The 17,764-nt window shown below is 42.5% G+C and overlaps 1 protein-coding gene across 5 annotated transcripts in view; it reads left to right on the plus strand.

Annotated features, from left to right (window-relative positions):
- Nucleotides 1-17,764, plus strand: part of MAPKAP1 (MAPK associated protein 1) — a 188,584-nt gene that overhangs the window by 127,868 nt on the left and 42,952 nt on the right. For 4 of the 5 annotated variants that reach the window (XM_036329644.1, XM_036329646.1, XM_036329647.1 and 1 more), the window contains exon 9: nt 930-1,037. The exons of the other annotated variant lie outside the window; for it this stretch is intronic. In XM_036329644.1, the coding sequence (XP_036185537.1) occupies nt 930-1,037 (108 nt within the window). The remainder of the gene's footprint in view (nt 1-929; nt 1,038-17,764) is intronic. 5 annotated transcript variants of the gene reach the window in all.

The following is a 17,764-nucleotide window of genomic DNA, read 5'->3' on the forward strand; positions in this document are numbered from 1 at the left end:
TCTCACCTCTCCTGTCTGCAAACACGCCTTTCATGGCCAAAACAGTAAGAGTTTCTTACGCCTCTAATCTTTTCAGTAACCATTCACACCAGGAGCAGTCTTTTGACTCTGATCATTGGACCCGTTAGGTGTTATCTGAGAAGAACAAGATTGTCATTTGGCTTGACAAAGAAATACATGAGTAAATGTATAAAACACCCCAGTGTTTTATTAAGATCTGCCAGAACCCCCTGTGTGACAGGCATAGCTAGGATTCCAGTTTTCTAGGATTATTAAACCTTTATCTTTGTGTTTTCACAAATGTTTCAACAAAAAACATGAATCAGCATCCATTGTCTTTCTATCACCGTAACCCAGAAACTTGAGTTTTGTGTGTGTTTTTAAAAAAGGAATTTTTTGGGCTGTTATCATATTAGAGTTCTAAACATAACTTATTCCTGCTTATAATTGATTATAATCATTCTTATTTAATGATTATTAATAAGTATTTTTTTGTAGGAATGAGTATTTTTCCTTACTTAGAGTACTTACTTCCTTAGAATATATCATCTCTGTTGTTCATAATAAGCCTTCAAGGTGATAAGCACTCCTTATCAGGAAACAGGTTCACAAAAAAGGTAGGTTACCTCTCACATCTGAGAAACCATGTAGCTATGTTGTGATTCCAGGTCAGTCTGACTCAAAAGCCATCTACCTCTCACCTTGGGGAGAACTGAGTGAAAACAAACTCAATAATAGAACAGACACGTGTGTGAAACCTTGTGCGAAAAATACCCAAACTCTTTCCATCTTGGACAGCTAGACCCTCAAGACTAACGCCAGTGTTTTCCTAATGCTTTAACAGCTTTTTGCCGGTATGCGGGGTTTTTTCAATGTTAAATACACTGTTTCAGACTTCCTCCCCTCCTCCTGCCCCTTTGATCTTCCAGGCCCTCAGTACCGCCTGGAGAAGCAGAGTGAGCCCAATGTCGCCGTGGACCTGGAGAGCACTTTGGAGAGCCAGAGCGTGTGGGAGTTCTGCCTGGTCCGCGAGAACAGTACGTTGGCCTCCTTGCTCCATGCTTGTTTTGTCCGTTGCGAACATGCTTAGGAGTCATGTGTTGGGGTCACTAGCCCGGTTTACCGAGGCCCGTGGTCAGCAAACCGTGGCTTGCGAGCCACATGTGGCTCTTTGGCCCCTTGAGTGTGGCTCTTCCACAAAATACCACGTGGGGGCACGCACGTACAGTGCGATTGAAACTTCGTGGCCCATGCGCAGAAGTCGGTATTTTGTGGAGGAGCCACACTCAAGGGGCCAAAGAGCCGCATGTGGCTCGCGAGCGGTTTGCCGAGCCGCAGTTTGCCGACCACTGCCCTAGGCAGATTTCAAGTAACTGTTTTTCAAGGCAGACCTCAGCCTTCCTGCCAAAAGTGTATCCCAAAATGAAATGATTGACTTCATGCTTTTTTTTTTTTTTTTGGTAAAAAGTCTGCATCCTGTTTAGCCCTCTGTGATTTATATATTTTTTATTAAACTGTATCTTCCTAAATTTGGATCAGTCCTGGAAAACAGCTTAGAAATAGGAGGCCTTTTCTGAGGCGAAGGCTATTTTGTATAGAAGCAACTGGCCCTGTCACTATCACTGTGTAGACAAACGTCAGGGTTAGAAAATCCTGACCATTTGCATACTTTTAGCAGGAGGCAGTGTGGTGGTTCCTGGTGCTATCTTGTGAGCCTCTTTAAAACTGCAGTTAGTCTCCTTTCATCCTCCCTTCTGAGTTTCTGAGTTGTGAATCTTTGCCATTCCTCTCCTCTGTGCTCCCACTGACTTCAGGAGCAAGTGACATGTGGAAATGGAGATTGTGTAGCCAGCTCTCCTTCATTCCTGCTTCAGGGCCTTTACACAGGCCGTTTCTTCTGTGCGGAGCACTCTTATCCCACTCTGGCTGTTTGTGATCCTTCGTCTCAGTTTAAATGTCACATTTTCAAAGAGGCCATCTGTGGTCTTCCTTCCCCCCTCATTTGGGTCCCCCATTATACATAGAACATACTTTTCATTCATTGCATGTATGTTTCTGTTTATAATAATATATTTCCCTCAATTATCTTTCTCCCATAAGATTTTCCAGGTCTATGAGGGCATCCCTGATCCATACCAAGTTGCCCTTCATTAATTTAACCAGTATTTACCACTCACTATAGGCTATGTACTATAGAAGCTTAGTAAATATATAGGGTCAGGCAAAGTAGGTTTATGGTTGTGAGTACGTGAAACAGTTTATTCTTGTGTTATTTATAAATTATTGTATTATTTTCCATACGAATAACTGTAGACCTACTTTTGCCCCACCCTGTAGATTGAATGAGTGAATCAATGGCAGTTTTTTCGTCATGTCACTGACCCTCTACACAAGGCTGCTGCTCTTTAACCAGGGCCCTGACCGCCTCTTCTAGGGAGGCATGTGCAAAACTCACCAGGGAGGTGACGTGGGCTCAGTGTTACCAACATTTCTGCTTTTGGAAATCTGTCTTGAGAAAATATTTTATTTTATTTTTTTTTAAATATATTTTATTGATTTTTTACAGAGAAGAAGGGAGAGAGATAGAGAGTTAGAAACATCGATGAGAGAGAAACATCGATCAGCTGCCTCCTGCACATCTCCCACTGGGGATGTGCCCGCAACCCAGGTACATGCCCTTAACCGGAATCGAACCTGGGACCCCTCAGTCCGCAGGCCGACGCTCTATCCACTGAGCCAAACCGGTTAGGGCCTCATAACTATTTTTAAAAATTGAGTTCATGATTAAAAACCTTGCCACAAAGAAAACTCAATCCAAGACAACTTTACTGGCTAGTTTTAACAAATACCTAAGGAAAAAACGAATCTAGTCTTACATCAGCTGTTCAAAAGAGTAGAAAAAGAGGTTACACTCTCCAATTCGTTTTACGAGGCTGTCATAATCTTACCAAACCCTAATAAAGACCATACAAGACAAAATATTTTCAGACCAATCTTAAATAAATGCAAATATTCTAAACAAAATATTAACAAACTGAATTCAGCATTATATTAAAATAATGTAACATTCCCAAGTTGGTTTTATTCTAGGAGTACAAGGTTTAGTTTAGCAATAAAAAATCCTAGTCGGTATAATTTGCCACAGTAACAGATTAAAAGGAGAACAGCCATCTCAGGAGATGTGGAATACTGTTCAATCATTATAAGTTGTGTTTACCAAGAGTTTTCATTATGAGAAAAATAACTTTGATGTAATATTAAGAGGGAAAATTGTCAAGGATACAAAATAACACAGCTAGACTAATCTCAACTATGTAAAATCAAAACAAACAAACCAAAAAATGGAAGAAAAATTGGAAGGAAAATGCCAAAATATTAATAGTGGTTGTCTCTGGTTAGCAAGATTCTGGGTAATTCATTTTTCTTCCTCTTTATACTTGTACTTTCCAGAGATTCTAAAATAAGCATGCATGGCTTTCTAAGAAAAAAAAGCAAGCAAATAATAAGGGCAAGTTCACATAGATACCGATTACATCATGAGAGTGCCTCTTAGTTTCATAATCCTTTTGACTGATCACACCCAAGGAAGAATTATAACAACACATTCCTTTGTATCTTGCTTATCTGATTTTCTTACTTGATATAAATGGGTAATCCCTCCCTTCCTGTCATTTTCTTTCAATTCTTTAAAGAATCTCTCTCTCTCTTCCTCTCTCTCTCTTTTTCCCACTCACCCAAAGATGTGGGTTTTCTTAAACTGGTTTTAGAGAGAGAGGAAGGGGGAGGGAAAAAGAGAGAGAGAAACATCAGTGTGGGAGAAAAACATCTATTAGTAGCCTCCCGTACATGCCGAGGTGGGAGATCAAACCCACAACCTTTTGGTCTATGGGACAGCGCTCTAACCAACTGAGCCACCCAACCAGGGCTAAAGAGTCTCATCTTCTAAGCATAGCAGGGGAACTAATTCGCATAATAGGAACTCTGTAGTGAATTCTGTTTCAGAATGTTGACTCCTTGTTATATGAATAAGATAAAATTTATTTATTAGTGTCTTGGCATATATTTTGGATATGTAACACTTATTCATGTAAAAGAATTTTCCAGATAACAAAGTGTGTCTGTGGTGAAAACTCAGCCTCTCTCCTCTCCTCTAATTCCCTTCCCAGAGACAAGTTGTTCCCAGTTTCTTTGATAACTTTCCAGGGATTATCTGTGTATATGTAAGTATATTCTGTATATGTACATGAATACACACACACACATATATACAGTTGGCCCTCTGGATCCACAGGTTTAGCCTCTGCAGATTTAATTGAAAATATTCTTGCCTGGCCGAAGTGGCTCAGTTGGTTGAGCATCATCCCATGAACCAAAAGATTACTGGTTCAGTTCCTGGTCAGGGCACATGCCTGGGTTAAAGGCTCCATCTCCAGTAGGGGTTGTGCAGGAGGCAGCCAATTGATGTTTCTCTCTCACTCCCTCTCCCTTCCTCTCTCTATAAAATCAATAAAAACATATTTTTAAAAAGAAAATATTTTGAAAAAAATGTTATGTTATTGCTGACGTTTTCTATGTAATTAGGTCTACAGTGGTTGTACCTGTACTGAAACAAACTTTTTCTAGTCATTATTCCCTAAACAATATAGTATAAATATTTACATAGCATTTATATTGTATTAGGTATTATAAGTAATCTGGAGATGATTTAAAGTTTATGGCAAGGATGTGCAAAGGTTATATGCAAATGCTACACCATTTTATGTAAGGGACTTTAGCATCCAAAATTTTGGTTTCCACTGGGAGTCCTGAAGCCAATCCCACACAGATACCAAAAGACAACAAGAACGTATACACACACATTTGTATTCCTCTCTTTTAAAAAAACAAATGACAGCTGACTGTCATCAGTGTTCTCCATTTTTATTTTATCATTTTGACAAATATTATAGAGTTTATTCCACATTAATCCGCATATTATTTCACCTCTTTCTTTTTTTAGCTGTTGCATAGTATTCCACAGTATACTGTGACTCCAAATTAGTTTTTCTTTGTTTGTTTCTTTGTTTTTAAGATGAGGCCCAACTTTCTTATACGAGGAAAGAGAAGCTGTGAGAATTGATGGATAAAGCTTTGACATCTGGGCTCTTGTTCTTACTGCACTTCTAAACATGAGCTTAGTTTTAAGTAACTTGTGTGACATCTGTGAGCTTTGGCATTGCCATCTTAAAGGATTGGCAAGAAATTCCAGTTCTTACACTCTGAGTTAAGATTATTGTGGTAGTGAAAGAAGACTTTACCAGCATTTACAAAGGGCACGAGGCAGTGAATGGTTTGGAATCAATAGAATATTATAACTAGTTTTTGTAAAATGGAAGTAAATTATAAAAGCAGTTTGTTCTTTCTATAGAAAAAGTTTTTAAAATTTAAATAGAAATTTCAATCAAGAACCAAGTATTGTTCTCTAGTAGCTACCTATGAAAAAGTTGGATTGAGGTTTTTAAAAATTTCAAAAATAGAATTTTTTAAATCTTCCGTTGGTATATTCGATTAGGACAGGTTTGCTATCCTTAAAGCTAATTTGAAGTGGACTAACTTATGAGCATCTATTATGCAGTGTTTAAGAAAATTATATCAAAACAGACACTTCGCATGCTGCCCCTGACACTTACTAGGCTGTGTGAACTTGGACAGTTTAACTTCTCTATCTGCCCTCATAAGGTTGGTAGGAGGATTCAGTGAGTTTTAATAATCATAAAGCTCTTAGAATGGTTCCTGACACATAGTAAACACTCAATAAATGTTTTAAAAGAGCAGCATTCGAAGGGAGGGAGGGAGGGAGGGAGGGGGGGAGGGAGGGAAGGAAGGAAGGAAGGAAGGAAGGAAGGAAGGAAGGAAGGAAGGAAGGAAGGAAGGAAGGAAGGAAGGAAGGGAGGGCATATCTGTGGCTGACAGCAGAGAGGCCACAGTTGTGGAGGTCTAGAATCAGAACTATCAGGGCCCTGAAGGAAGTGTGTAATGGGGAGAGGGAGAGAGGGTGATGAACGGGGCAAGTCTGTGAATCTGGGTCACAGGACCAGAGAACTTGGAGCAGGGTGCATTCCAGCCAGTGTGTTTTAGGGTTCTAGAAGAGATGTGTACTTTATAAGTAAAACCGTTTGATTGGGGAGACTGCCATAGGGTGGATGTATATAGCCTTTGAATTTTTCTTCTGAGAGGGAATGGGGCTTCACTTTTTATGTCAATGACATCAAAAGATATTTTTTTAATTATTTATTCAGGCCTTCTATTGTAAGGAATTGTGCTAGGAATTCTTAAAAAGGGCTCTCTTGTAATTTTCACAACCATCCTATAAGATGTTATTCTAACTATAGAGAAAGGTTGTGTCTTGCCCCAAGTTAGCTCGCTGGTAAATGATAGAACCAGAATTCTAAGTCAGCTCTCTGATTTCAAAGCCCATCCTGAGATTGTTGACAAAACAACCTACATTCTCAACCTTAAGGATGGTGATGACAATTGTCTTTATACTCTATGAGAGAAGAAGCTTGCAAATGAAGCTGATATGACAAGAGTTTCTGCCTAGGGACTGAGAGTTAACATTTGTACTTGGATCTTGGCCTAAATAAGAAAATGACAAGCCAGAGTCCTGTGCTTTCCAGTTGGATTCTTGTCTGATAATCTACTACATCCTTCAGCCAACTGTCTGCTGCAAGCTGGAATCAGACCAGCAGGAAGCATGAGTACATTATGGAAAAGATGTAATGTAGGAAGACTGCCATTCTTGTCCAAGCATCTGTGTAAATCCTGGCACCAAACTGAGCCTCAATTTCCTTTTCTGCCAGATGTTGCCAGTGACCTTTTCTCTTACCCACTAATCATATGTGGGTAACCCTTCAGGTCCTTAGAAGAAAGATGGATCATGAACCAACTTGTCCTTTCCACAGCTTTAAGAGAGACACTTGGGACTAAAATAGGCCTGAAATTCCACTGGCTTTATGGAATACCAACAAAATGTCGGACGCAGTGTCTTTCCTGCCTTATCACTCAGTAGCCTGTCCTTACTGTCGTTCAGCATCGTGCTTAAAAGCCCAGCCTTTAGAGTCAAGCAGACCCTGGGTGAACCACTGCAGCCTCTGACATGGGACAAATCACGTCCTCTCTGAGCCTCAGTTTCCAGTGTAAAAGGAGGTTGAATCATTTTCACAGGTTTTTTTGAGATTTAAATAAGATACAAATGGTCTCCTTATAACAACCTTTTAGACCAGGGTGGTCATCATCTGTAATTTATAGAAGAAACTGATACTTAGAGGGACGATTTGCTTATCACGTGAATAATCATTGGGGACCTGGAAAACCATGTCTTCTGTCCATTAGTAAGGAGCAAGGGGTCCCAGCCCCACACCAGGCACCCATGCCAGGGTTCCAGAGCTGTGAAGAGAAGTCCCTGTAACTATGGGTTGTAAAAACCAGCAGAGATTGTGGCTGAGGGACACGGAGGCTGCTAGACACCCAGGCACACAAATGTGCTCGGACTCCATACCTCTGAGCTCCAACACCGGGTGGCTCTGGGAGACCCAGATATATACAGGGAGGAATTGTATTATCTGGCATTGGGCAGGAACTCAGGGGCAGCTTTCTCCCAGACAGGGGTGCTCGCAGGGGTCAGTGTTCCTGTGCTGGGACCTCCCCTGTCACAGGGCTGACTGGCAGCCATATCTGTTTGCTCTACCCTGGGGATTCCATGAGACCCCTCCCCATCCAATTTGCAGCCCCACCCAAGCTGTTTGCAGCAACTTTTCCATATGAATGGCCTGTCCTGCCTCAGGCTTCAGACTTTGCTAAAATCTCTCAAACAAGCTGCAGGTGATGATAGCACGCCCAAATCCTATCAATAAAAGGCCCAAGACCTAGCACTACCACCAGCCTTTCTTGCTTTACAACTGGGCCTCACCTCCTGCAAAGCAGCTCTCCTACTGTAGTTGCAGCTGGTCCTCACAGCCAGTTGGCCTGGAGGTCAACTCCTCTCAGAGACACCAGTAGCAATCAGTGCTTAACTACAAGACTGTGCACACAGTCCACACAGGAGTGCGCCTAGCGTGCCCAGCTCAGGTGCCTGGGGAGGCTGAGCCACCGGGCCCTACAGGACATCTACTATACAAGGCCTCTCTACCAATTCCAGGAGACATAGTAACTCTACCTAATACATAGAAACAAACACAGGGAAGCAGCCAAAATGTGGAGACAAAGAAACATGTCACAAATGAAAGAAATGGAAGCAAGCAAACTACTGGATACAGAGTTCAAAACCATGGTTATAAGGTTAATCAGTGATCTTCATGAGACTTTCAAGGATCTTAGTGAGAATGTCAAAAACATGAAAAAGGTCCAGTCAGAAATTACGTGTACACTAACTGAAATAAAGAACAGTTTACAGGGATTCGACAGTAGAGTAGAGGATTCCGAGAATCAAGTCGATGTGGATTATGAGGAAGCAGAAAACACCCAATCAGAAGAGCAAAAAGAAAAAAGAATCCAAAAATATGAAGATGGTGTAAGGAGCCTCTGGGACAACTTCAATACAGCATTTGCATTCTGGGGGGTACCAGAAGGAGATGAGAGAGAGCAAGATATTAAAAACCTATTTAAAGAAATAATGACAGAAAACTTCCCCTACCTGCTGGAAAAAAAAAATAGACTTACAAGTCCAGGAATCACAGAGAGTCCCAAACAAGAGGAACCCAAAGAGGACCACACCAAGATGCATTATAATTAAAATGTCCCAGGTTGCCGAAACCGGTTTGGCTCAGTGGATAGAGCGTCGGCCTGCGGACTGAAAGGTCCCAGGTTCGATTCCGGTCGGGGGCATGTGCCTGGGTTGCGGGCATATCCCCAGTGGGAGATGTGCAGGAGGCGGCTGATCGATGTTTCTCTCTCATCGATGTTTCTGACTCTCTGTCTCTCTCCCTTCCTCTCTGTGAAAAATCAATAAAATATATTTAAAAAAAAAAATGTCCCAGGTTAAAGACAAAGAGAGAATCTTAAAAGCAGCAAGAGAAAAGCAGTTAGCTACAAGGTAGCGCCCATACGACTGTCAGCTGATATCTCAACAGAAACTTTGTAGGCCAGAAGAAATACTCAGAGTGATGAATAGTAAGGTCCTACAACCAAGATTACTCTATTCAGCAAAGCTCTCATTTAGAATTGAAGGTCAGATAAAGAGCTTCACAAACAAGAAAAAACTAAAGGAGTTCATCACCACCAAACCAGTATTACATGAAATGTTGAAGGGTATTATTGAATAAAAAGAAGAGATAAAAATATGAACAATAAAATGGCAACAAATACATATCTAACAACAGTGAAATTTAAAAATCAAAATAAATGAACAAGAAATCTAATGAACAGAATAAACTGGTGAATAAAACAGAATCAGAGGCATGGAAACATGGAACAGATTGACGAATCTGAGAGGGAACTGGGGGAGGCGGAGTGGGAAGAGACTAACCAAAGACCTTACCTATGGACATAGACAGTAGGGTGGTGAAGGCCTGGGGTGGGGCGGGACCTGGGTTGAGGGGGGCAATGGGGGGTAAAAGGGGGGACATCTGTAATACTCTCAACAATAAAGATTTAAAAATAAATAAATTGTGAAGTAAAAAAAAACACATAGGTGAGTGCAATGCACAATGCAAGTATTGGCCATTCCTAGTGTCGGTCTGTGTGCCTGAGACACAAGGCCAGCACCCGTGCCCGGAAACACCACAGCTAGTCTGCGCATGTGTGTGCTGGCCTTTTCCCTCGTTATTCCTGTTTCCCCTCTAGCCTCTTAGACTTACCACAGGCCCCTTGGGCAGTGGCCAGCACCGGCGATAGGTGATACCCAGGCAAAAACCAGTGCTGACCTGTTACTAGAAGCAAAGTGTGCCCTGTCCACACCTCCTTCTTCAGTAATGAGTGTCTGAATTGTGCTATGTGGGCTGAAAAATTCCACATGAATTGCATTTTTCACTCTCTCCCTTTCTTGAAAGCCCCCCCCCCTTTTCATTTTATCATTAGGTAGTAATTAGTATTCAAGGGAAATTGGTCTTAATATATTAAAATTGGTTAAGTGCATTTAGACCTGTACCACAGCCAATGTCTTATTGGAAAATGTAATTGGGGACTCTGTGTATGTAATTAATTGAATTACAATTAAGAACTTTCATTAAGCGATACACTGGTACATTAGAGCAGTAAGGAAACATGTTTGACGAGCCACAAACCCCGAATGGGCTCTAAGTGAGGGCACAGGGATTTGTATCCCGCTGGTCGGCTCCTGGCCCCAGACTCCGCCTGCAGCCCCTGGCTAATGGTTTGGTGGTGCATCGGGGACATTTCTGCAGTGACTCCCCTGATCAAGGTGGGGCTCTTCCAGCATGAGTGCCCTCATCCCTGACTCCAGAGTCAGGGGAGTGATGCCTCAGTGTTGAGCAGATGTAACAGTTCTTAGATATTTTGTTGTTGTAAACAAATATTGTATTTTGACTTGTAAATTATCAAAAGTGCCCAGGCTCCTTAGAGGACCCCATTGCTTCCTGCATTTTGAACAGTAGCAAAAGCATATCAGAGGAAGAGGAAGTGATGGGAATTCTGTCATCAACCTAAATTCCAAGCAAACCTGCAATGAATCAGTGGTTCAGACCCCGAATGGTCATCCATCATCCTAGGGTGGTCGGCTTTACTCTGGGCACACATTTGTTCATTGATGGCATCCTCCTCTGGGCCGGCCACTGTGCTGGGCGGTGGAGAGGAGCCCCCACATCATGAAGCCCGCAGTTGTGAAAAGTGCTCTGAACGGTATAAAAGAGCGTTTAGCAGGGGCTGGAGCTGGTGAGAGTAGGAGGAGAAAACCTCCTTGAGGAAGAATAAAAAGGAGTTAGATAATGAGTAAGGGAAGAATGGTCCAGGACAAGGAACTGCTGGAATGAATGAATGAAGCAGAGTGAAATGAGCAAGGGAGGGAGTGCTGAGAAAAGAGACTGAGGCCCCTAAAGGCCCCCCTCCATGATCTGCTCTTTTTAGAAATTCCGCAAACCTGAAACCATTTCTTTCTGATCAGCTCATAAAACAGGATTGCTCTGATTTATTGAGGGGCTGAAATCTCCCTGTGGAAAGGCTCTAACTCCAAGTGTTTAATCAATTAGGCACTGGCAGCAGGGCTCTCCACCCTGGTCACAGCCTGGCAGATTCAGTGAAGGGCGTATCCCACTGTGTGGTCCCGACGGCTTTGAGGAGATTACTGCAGAGGGGCACGCATGCGTGTGCGTGCTTGTGTTAAAGTATATCACCTATTGATTATTTTTTAGAGACCAGCAAAGATGACTAGTAGCCAAAGGGAAGTGTTTAATAGAAGAGAAGTTTGGGGCTTATGAGGCTTTGGGGACTTAAAAGGCCTTTGGAAGGGAAAAAAAAAGTGATGGATGTAGAAGCTAAGGGAGAGTTTTCCTCCATGACTCGTGCATCCTGCTTTGAGTCTTACAAGAGAAAGTATTAGCTTCTATCCCTGATTCTTTGTTCTGGCGAGGCCAGCCATGATTGTGTTCTCCTTAGATACTTTTGTGACCCATGGATTTGTACATTCCCAGCCCGTCTGAGGAACATGCGTACCCAAAGGGTGGTGTGGTTAAGGGCACGTTTTTGGAATTAGACCGACGTAGGTACAGTTCCTACTTCCAGCTTATACTAGTTACACGGCTATACTAGCAGGATGGCATTCTCTAAACTAACAGGGGCTTTATTTTCCTCACCTATAAAAAGAGATAATATTCAACTTAAAAGGGCTTGAAAAAATTAAATGAGCTACTATACTTAAGGGGCTAAGCATTGTGTCTGGCACATAGTAAACACTCAGTAAAAGTTAACTGCTCTGATAATTGTTGACTTGGGATCCCAGTCTGGTAAGGCGTCTGAATGGAAAGCTAGAAATAGTGTGTTAGGCTTGACGTAAACACAGGGATGGCATACAAACTCAGGTAGTGTTATGCTTAACCTGTGTTGCAGCAAACTTCATTCATGCCCCCAGCAGCATTTATTAAACATCTACTATGTGCTCTGTAGGATAGACTGTTCCTGCCCTCAAAGGAACTCATTGTCCAGAGGAGGAGTACAGATGCTTATCATGTAAGAGGCTTACAATACGAGCCTTCAGGGCTGCAGGGTTTCAGGAGAGAGGTCAGGGAAGATTCTAGACCAGGGGTGGGCAAACTTTTTGACTCGAGGGCCACAATGGGTTCTTAAACTGGACCAGAGGGCCGGAACAAAAGCATGGATGGAGTGTTTGTGTGAACTAATATAAATTCAAAGTAAACATCATTACATAAAAGGGTACGGTCTTTTTTTTTTTTTAGTTTTATTCATTTCAAATGGGCCGGATCTGGCCCGCAGGCCGTAGTTTGCCCACAGCTGTTCTAGACTCTACCTTGAAGCATATAGATATTAAAGAATGGAAAGGACATTCTGGCCAGATGGTATAATCCAAGCGAAGTCCAGTTTGGCTGAAGTAGAGATTTTTCTGTGTGAGGAGTAGCAATAAGGCTTCATGACAGATGGGGTGGAAGAGGTGTTAGTCTTCATCTGGCCAGTGACTTGCCCAGCAGCATTTACTCTGCACCAGCCCTGAGCTGGACATGCCTCTTCCTTTGAAGAGCTTCTCACCTGCACCCCCCACCACACTTTGCTCCAGCCAAATGCAAGCTCTTGCTATTCCCACTATATATGCTCATGTTGGGGTCCAGCCCCAGCAGGTCCAGGGGTTCCCAAAGGTGTGGACGGAGTCAGCGAAGAAGGAATGACACGGAGACAGCATTCAGTTGATCAGCAGCCTAGCCACGTTCTCCAGCCAGATTCTGTCTTTATTCTCCTGTTATATCTGTATTTATACCAGTTGATTTTAATCCTATCCATTCTATTCCAAAGGTTAGGGCGTTTGTTATCTCCATTCCAAGATCTCTACTTTATTGTTCTGTTAAGCTACAAGGAAGTAACTGAAGGAGATTATCCTAAGTAAAGATTATGTAGCTTAAGCGTGATTGTTCGTAGTTGAAGTGATTAATTATCCGCCTGGCACTTAGTTAAGGGGTTTTACAGATTTATTCCCTTCCTTAGTCTGTTAATCCCTAACTCCAGGGGAAAAATCCCCACCTGGGGAAACAGCCTTTCTTGGAGAGGTGACCTTGGTTAAAACACATAGCGCTAAGAAGGGGAGCAAACATATTAAGAACGGTATGCCATATACGCCAGGTCCCTTGAAACATATGCTGTGCAGATGTTTCTTCCCTGCAGCGACTGTGTCAAGCAGCAAGGATGAACTGGCTTCCAGAAAATTCCCCCTTTTTTATTTCTTAAATGATAGCGCGTGTAAATCAGTGGCCACCTCTCGGATTGGGTTGTTTAAGACTCGGAAGACCTGTTTGTGACTTTGCCAACGGGTCAGTCCGAGGCTTAACCCTATATCGGCTCCCCACATGCTCACATTTTGTGGGCTTCGTGTCTTTCCCACACTATTCCTTCTGCGGATTGTCTGTTCCCTTTCCATCATCCGGGGACTCTGCCACCCTCCTGTGTTCCTAAAGCCCAGGAGAGGCAGCAGCATCGTCTTGCTGCAGGGAATGTGAAGGTGAAGATGTAACAAGGCCATCGATCTTCTGGTCCAGTTACAGAGTTGCCATCGATCTCTTTGGAGAAGGAAGATTGAAGTTGCTTTAACTTATAACTAGATTAGAGCTTTTGGACTTAGCCTAAGCCTCCTTGAACCAACCATAAAATGAAGTTTAAAGTCCCATGTAGTTTGTATCTGGGAACACAAAACACCTGCCAGTAGCATGTAGTAAGTTCATCTGAGCTTTGATTTAACGAGTAGTGCCCATTTGTCTGAGAGTCACGTGTACCTGAGTTTCTCTCAGTTCCAGTAAAAATACTGTTTTAAACTGTAAAGCAGTGTTAGTTAAAATTAGTCTTGATCACCTGACAACAGGTTGTTACTCTTAGAATGTGTGTAGAAGCTTTCTGTCTGTGTTTGTTGTCAGGTATGTAACACAGATAGATACACAGCTGTACCTGCACTTTTATGTCTCATCATGGTTGTCCACATGACACCCAGGGACAGGAAAACATGGCAGGTTCTCAACTATTTGGTCTTAGGACTGCTTTACACTCAGAACTATTGAAGACCCCAAAGAGCGTATGTTTATTGGGTTATATCTACTTATTAGGAATAAAAACAGAAAGATTTACAGAATAAATAATAAATTTTATGAAAAATGCCTGTTATAAAATCTTAATGAGACGATTGGGACTGCTTTGTTTTCTTTCCCTGAGAGCATTTATTTTTGTTTCATCAGGGAAATAAATTATTGACTAGTCACCTGAACCAGTGGGCACTGTTTTATATTTTTGCAAATTTCTGTAATGTATGACTTGATGGAAGGCACCTGGATTTGCATATCTACTCACTTTTTTTAATTGAGAGAGGGAGGGAGGAGGAGAGAGAGTGGGAGATCAATGTGAGAGAGATACATTGACACCTAGGTATGTGTTCTGACTGGGAATCAAACCTGCAACCTTCTGGTGTATGGGACAGTGCTCCAACTAACTGAGCCACACCAGCCAGGGCTGCAGATTTGCTTCTGCACTCAGCCTGTTACAGTACATTGTTTCCGCTGAAGTATATGAAGAAAATTTGCCCTAACACAGATACGTTGTTGGAAAGGGGAGAAGTATTTCAATAGCCTTTCAGATAACAGGGGCTATTAATTTTCATTACGATACCCAAACTTGAATGATACTTTTTTAAAAAATATATTTTATTGATTTTTTTACAGAGAGGAAGGGAGAAGGATAGCGAGTTAGAAACATCGATGAGAGAGAAACATCGATTCAGCTGCCTCTTGCACGCCCCCCCACTGGGGATGTGCCCACGACCCAGGCACATGCCCTTGACCGGAATCGAACCTGGGATCCTTGAGTCCGGAGGCCGACGCTCTATCCGCTGAGCCAAACCAGCTAGGGCTGAATGATACTTTCTTAAAGATTAGATGCAATGTGGACTCAGAACCATATCGATGAACTTGTTTTTACTTTGTGCACTTGTAAGGGAATGGGCATGAAAAGGGCAAATACTGTCTTATGTTATTATGATGAAACTAGCATTGAGATTTTGGATCCCTGGTGGGTTCTTGGGGACCTTCCCCCACAGTGGGGCCTGGACTACACTCCAGAACCACTGGTTGACAGTTTGCAGTCCCCACAGTCTCCCTCCTGCTGCTGCCTGAAGGAATGTGGTGAGATGGGAGGGGAAAGGGACGACAGCAGACAGAACATGGTGGACTCCAGAATCCAATAGGTCCGTCCCAGCTCTGCCTCTGCCTGCCGGAGAACCTTGGGCAAGGCTTTGGCCCACTCTTGACTGTGGTGTCAGCATTAAGATTTGAATCCACATCTCTGAACTCTGTCTCTCATTCTTTCCAATATTATTAAGCCCCAAGGTCACTTCCCAGCCAGTGGCTCTCTCTCCCTCAGCACCTCTTTCTTTCTGGCTGCGAGCCCTAGACTTCCCCCGCCACCTCCTTCACCTCGTCTCTGCTTTCCTTTGCCCTGTCCTGCCCTGGTCCGGCTTTGCCATTAAGAGCAGTGCCAATGCCTGCTTCCCCCTTGCTAATTCCTTACTCTAGAGAGCTAAGCTTCTTCGTCTCGGGTTTCTGCTATCCCTTGCACCATTCCACGTTGTGAATGGACTCTCCGTCATTCTTCCGGAGCCTGTTGTCAGACCATTTGAGGTCTGGTGCTTGAGTCACGTTTAGGCCCCGCCCCAAAATTTGATCTATCACAATACATCTTTGAGTTATTGCAGCTCGAGCGTTTTGACACAATACATTATGGTAATCCATGGCACATAGAGACATTAAGACTCCCGACTTTGACAAAGTACATCATGAAGTCTTTGAAGGCACCATTACAATTCATCTTGTCATTCACCAGGAGCCCCAGTTCGGCATTAATGTAGATGAACACAGTGTGGCTTTTGTTTCATTTAATTGCTTGTGACCTTTTTAATTGCTAATTTAACAAAATACCAAAGGGTTGGTTATATTTCAATTAAATTAACAGTTTGGGGAGTGTTTTTTTGTTAATATATTTATTTTTAAGACATTCTGGTTCTCTCTAGTTTTTACGTTGAGTAGATAAAAATGCCTTCTCTTGAACAGGACTGGGTTTTTGAATGTGAAGCTGATAGCACAGTAATGATTTTAATGTGCACATGGGGCAGTGCCGAGGATATTTCCCGTGTGGCTGGGTTTGCTCCTTCCTGGAAGGATGTAAACAGTGAAGGTCTTAGACTTTTCTGGTCCGGAAAACATGTTTTTGGGTAAGGACCTGCTTCGGGTGTTTGTCTTTAGAGAGGGTCTGCTGCCTGAGCCGGTTGTTGGGCATTTCTCTCTGCCCTGTACTGTTTTCTGTATGTTCCATAGCAAGTCTGTACGCTCCTGAAGAGCAGGAACCCGGCCTTACCCTCACCAGCGTTCCTCCGCAGTCTAGCGCACAGCTGGCCTGGCGGGGGAGGGGGGGGGCAGGTCGCAGGCTGGCTGGTCCGTACACACACACCTCCCCTCCAGGCAGCACTCCTGAACCTGCATGGAGAAAGGGCTCTGGAACTCCGAGACCAGAAGTCGTTCCATTCAGCAGGTGACCTGCTTTGGCGTGAGCAGCATGTATTGGAAGCACGAGCAGGGCTGTTTCTTCCTTCTCTGCTCCCCCAGGTGCTGTTGCCCTCTAATCATGAAAGCAAACATGCCCCTTGTCAGCTGGGGCAAGACTCAGAGCTCACCCAAGTATCGGGGGACCTAAATCCTCACATGGGACTTGAATTTACACTGTCGGAGAGTAGAAGGTCAATGCAAGAAGCATTAGTGTGTGGAGCCAGCTCCAGCTATATCAGTCTTGAACAAAATTAATATAAGGACATTGACAAGCCTTGCTGGTTATTCCATAGCTTTAAGACCTCCACTAAAATCCTATCGTCTCATCTGCCCATTATTAACATTTCAGCAAAATATAAAGTTTTCATTAATCTCCCACAGCAAATTTAGGAGTGAAAACTGGCACTTGTTTGAGCTTTTAGGACTACATTAGCTGGTGTATTAAACAAAATATGTCATTCTTCAGTAGCTTCTGTAAGAAGCTAAATCAATTTCCAACTATATTTATGCACCACTTTATCTAAAAGCATCTGAATTATCATTTACAGCTAAGATGCTTTATTAGCAGCTGGCATTGAAATTGCTCAGTAAAAAATTATATGTCACGTTATAGTAATTTTTAAATTGGTTTTAATCCAACATCATAAAAATGTAAAACTCTTAAGTGTGGTGTGTTGTTTTGGTGGGGGTTTTTTTAGTAATTGCCATTTTTGTATAATGAGCTGTTATCTCTTTCCAAATCAAGAACCTTCAATATTTAGAAAATACTAATTAATAAAGAAAACAGAAATTCTTGAACTAAGTTATACCTAATAATGGCGTTTTCTCAAAAAAGCCTGAAATTATTTTTAAAACATGAAAGGATTTCAATATTTCACCAAACTTCTCCACAGTTCTCATATGTATAAAAGGTTCTAGAGTAGAAATAAACACATCTTGGCAGTTCTGTTTCAGTCAGATATGCATTGGAGAAAGCGAGTGATTATTCAAAACTCTAAATTCTCACCAGCCTCCGTTAGAGATGTGGACAGTCC

Source organism: Myotis myotis, unplaced genomic scaffold (genome assembly GCF_014108235.1).
Source record: "Myotis myotis isolate mMyoMyo1 unplaced genomic scaffold, mMyoMyo1.p scaffold_m19_p_12, whole genome shotgun sequence".
In the NCBI taxonomy this organism is placed as follows: Eukaryota; Metazoa; Chordata; class Mammalia; order Chiroptera; family Vespertilionidae; genus Myotis; species Myotis myotis.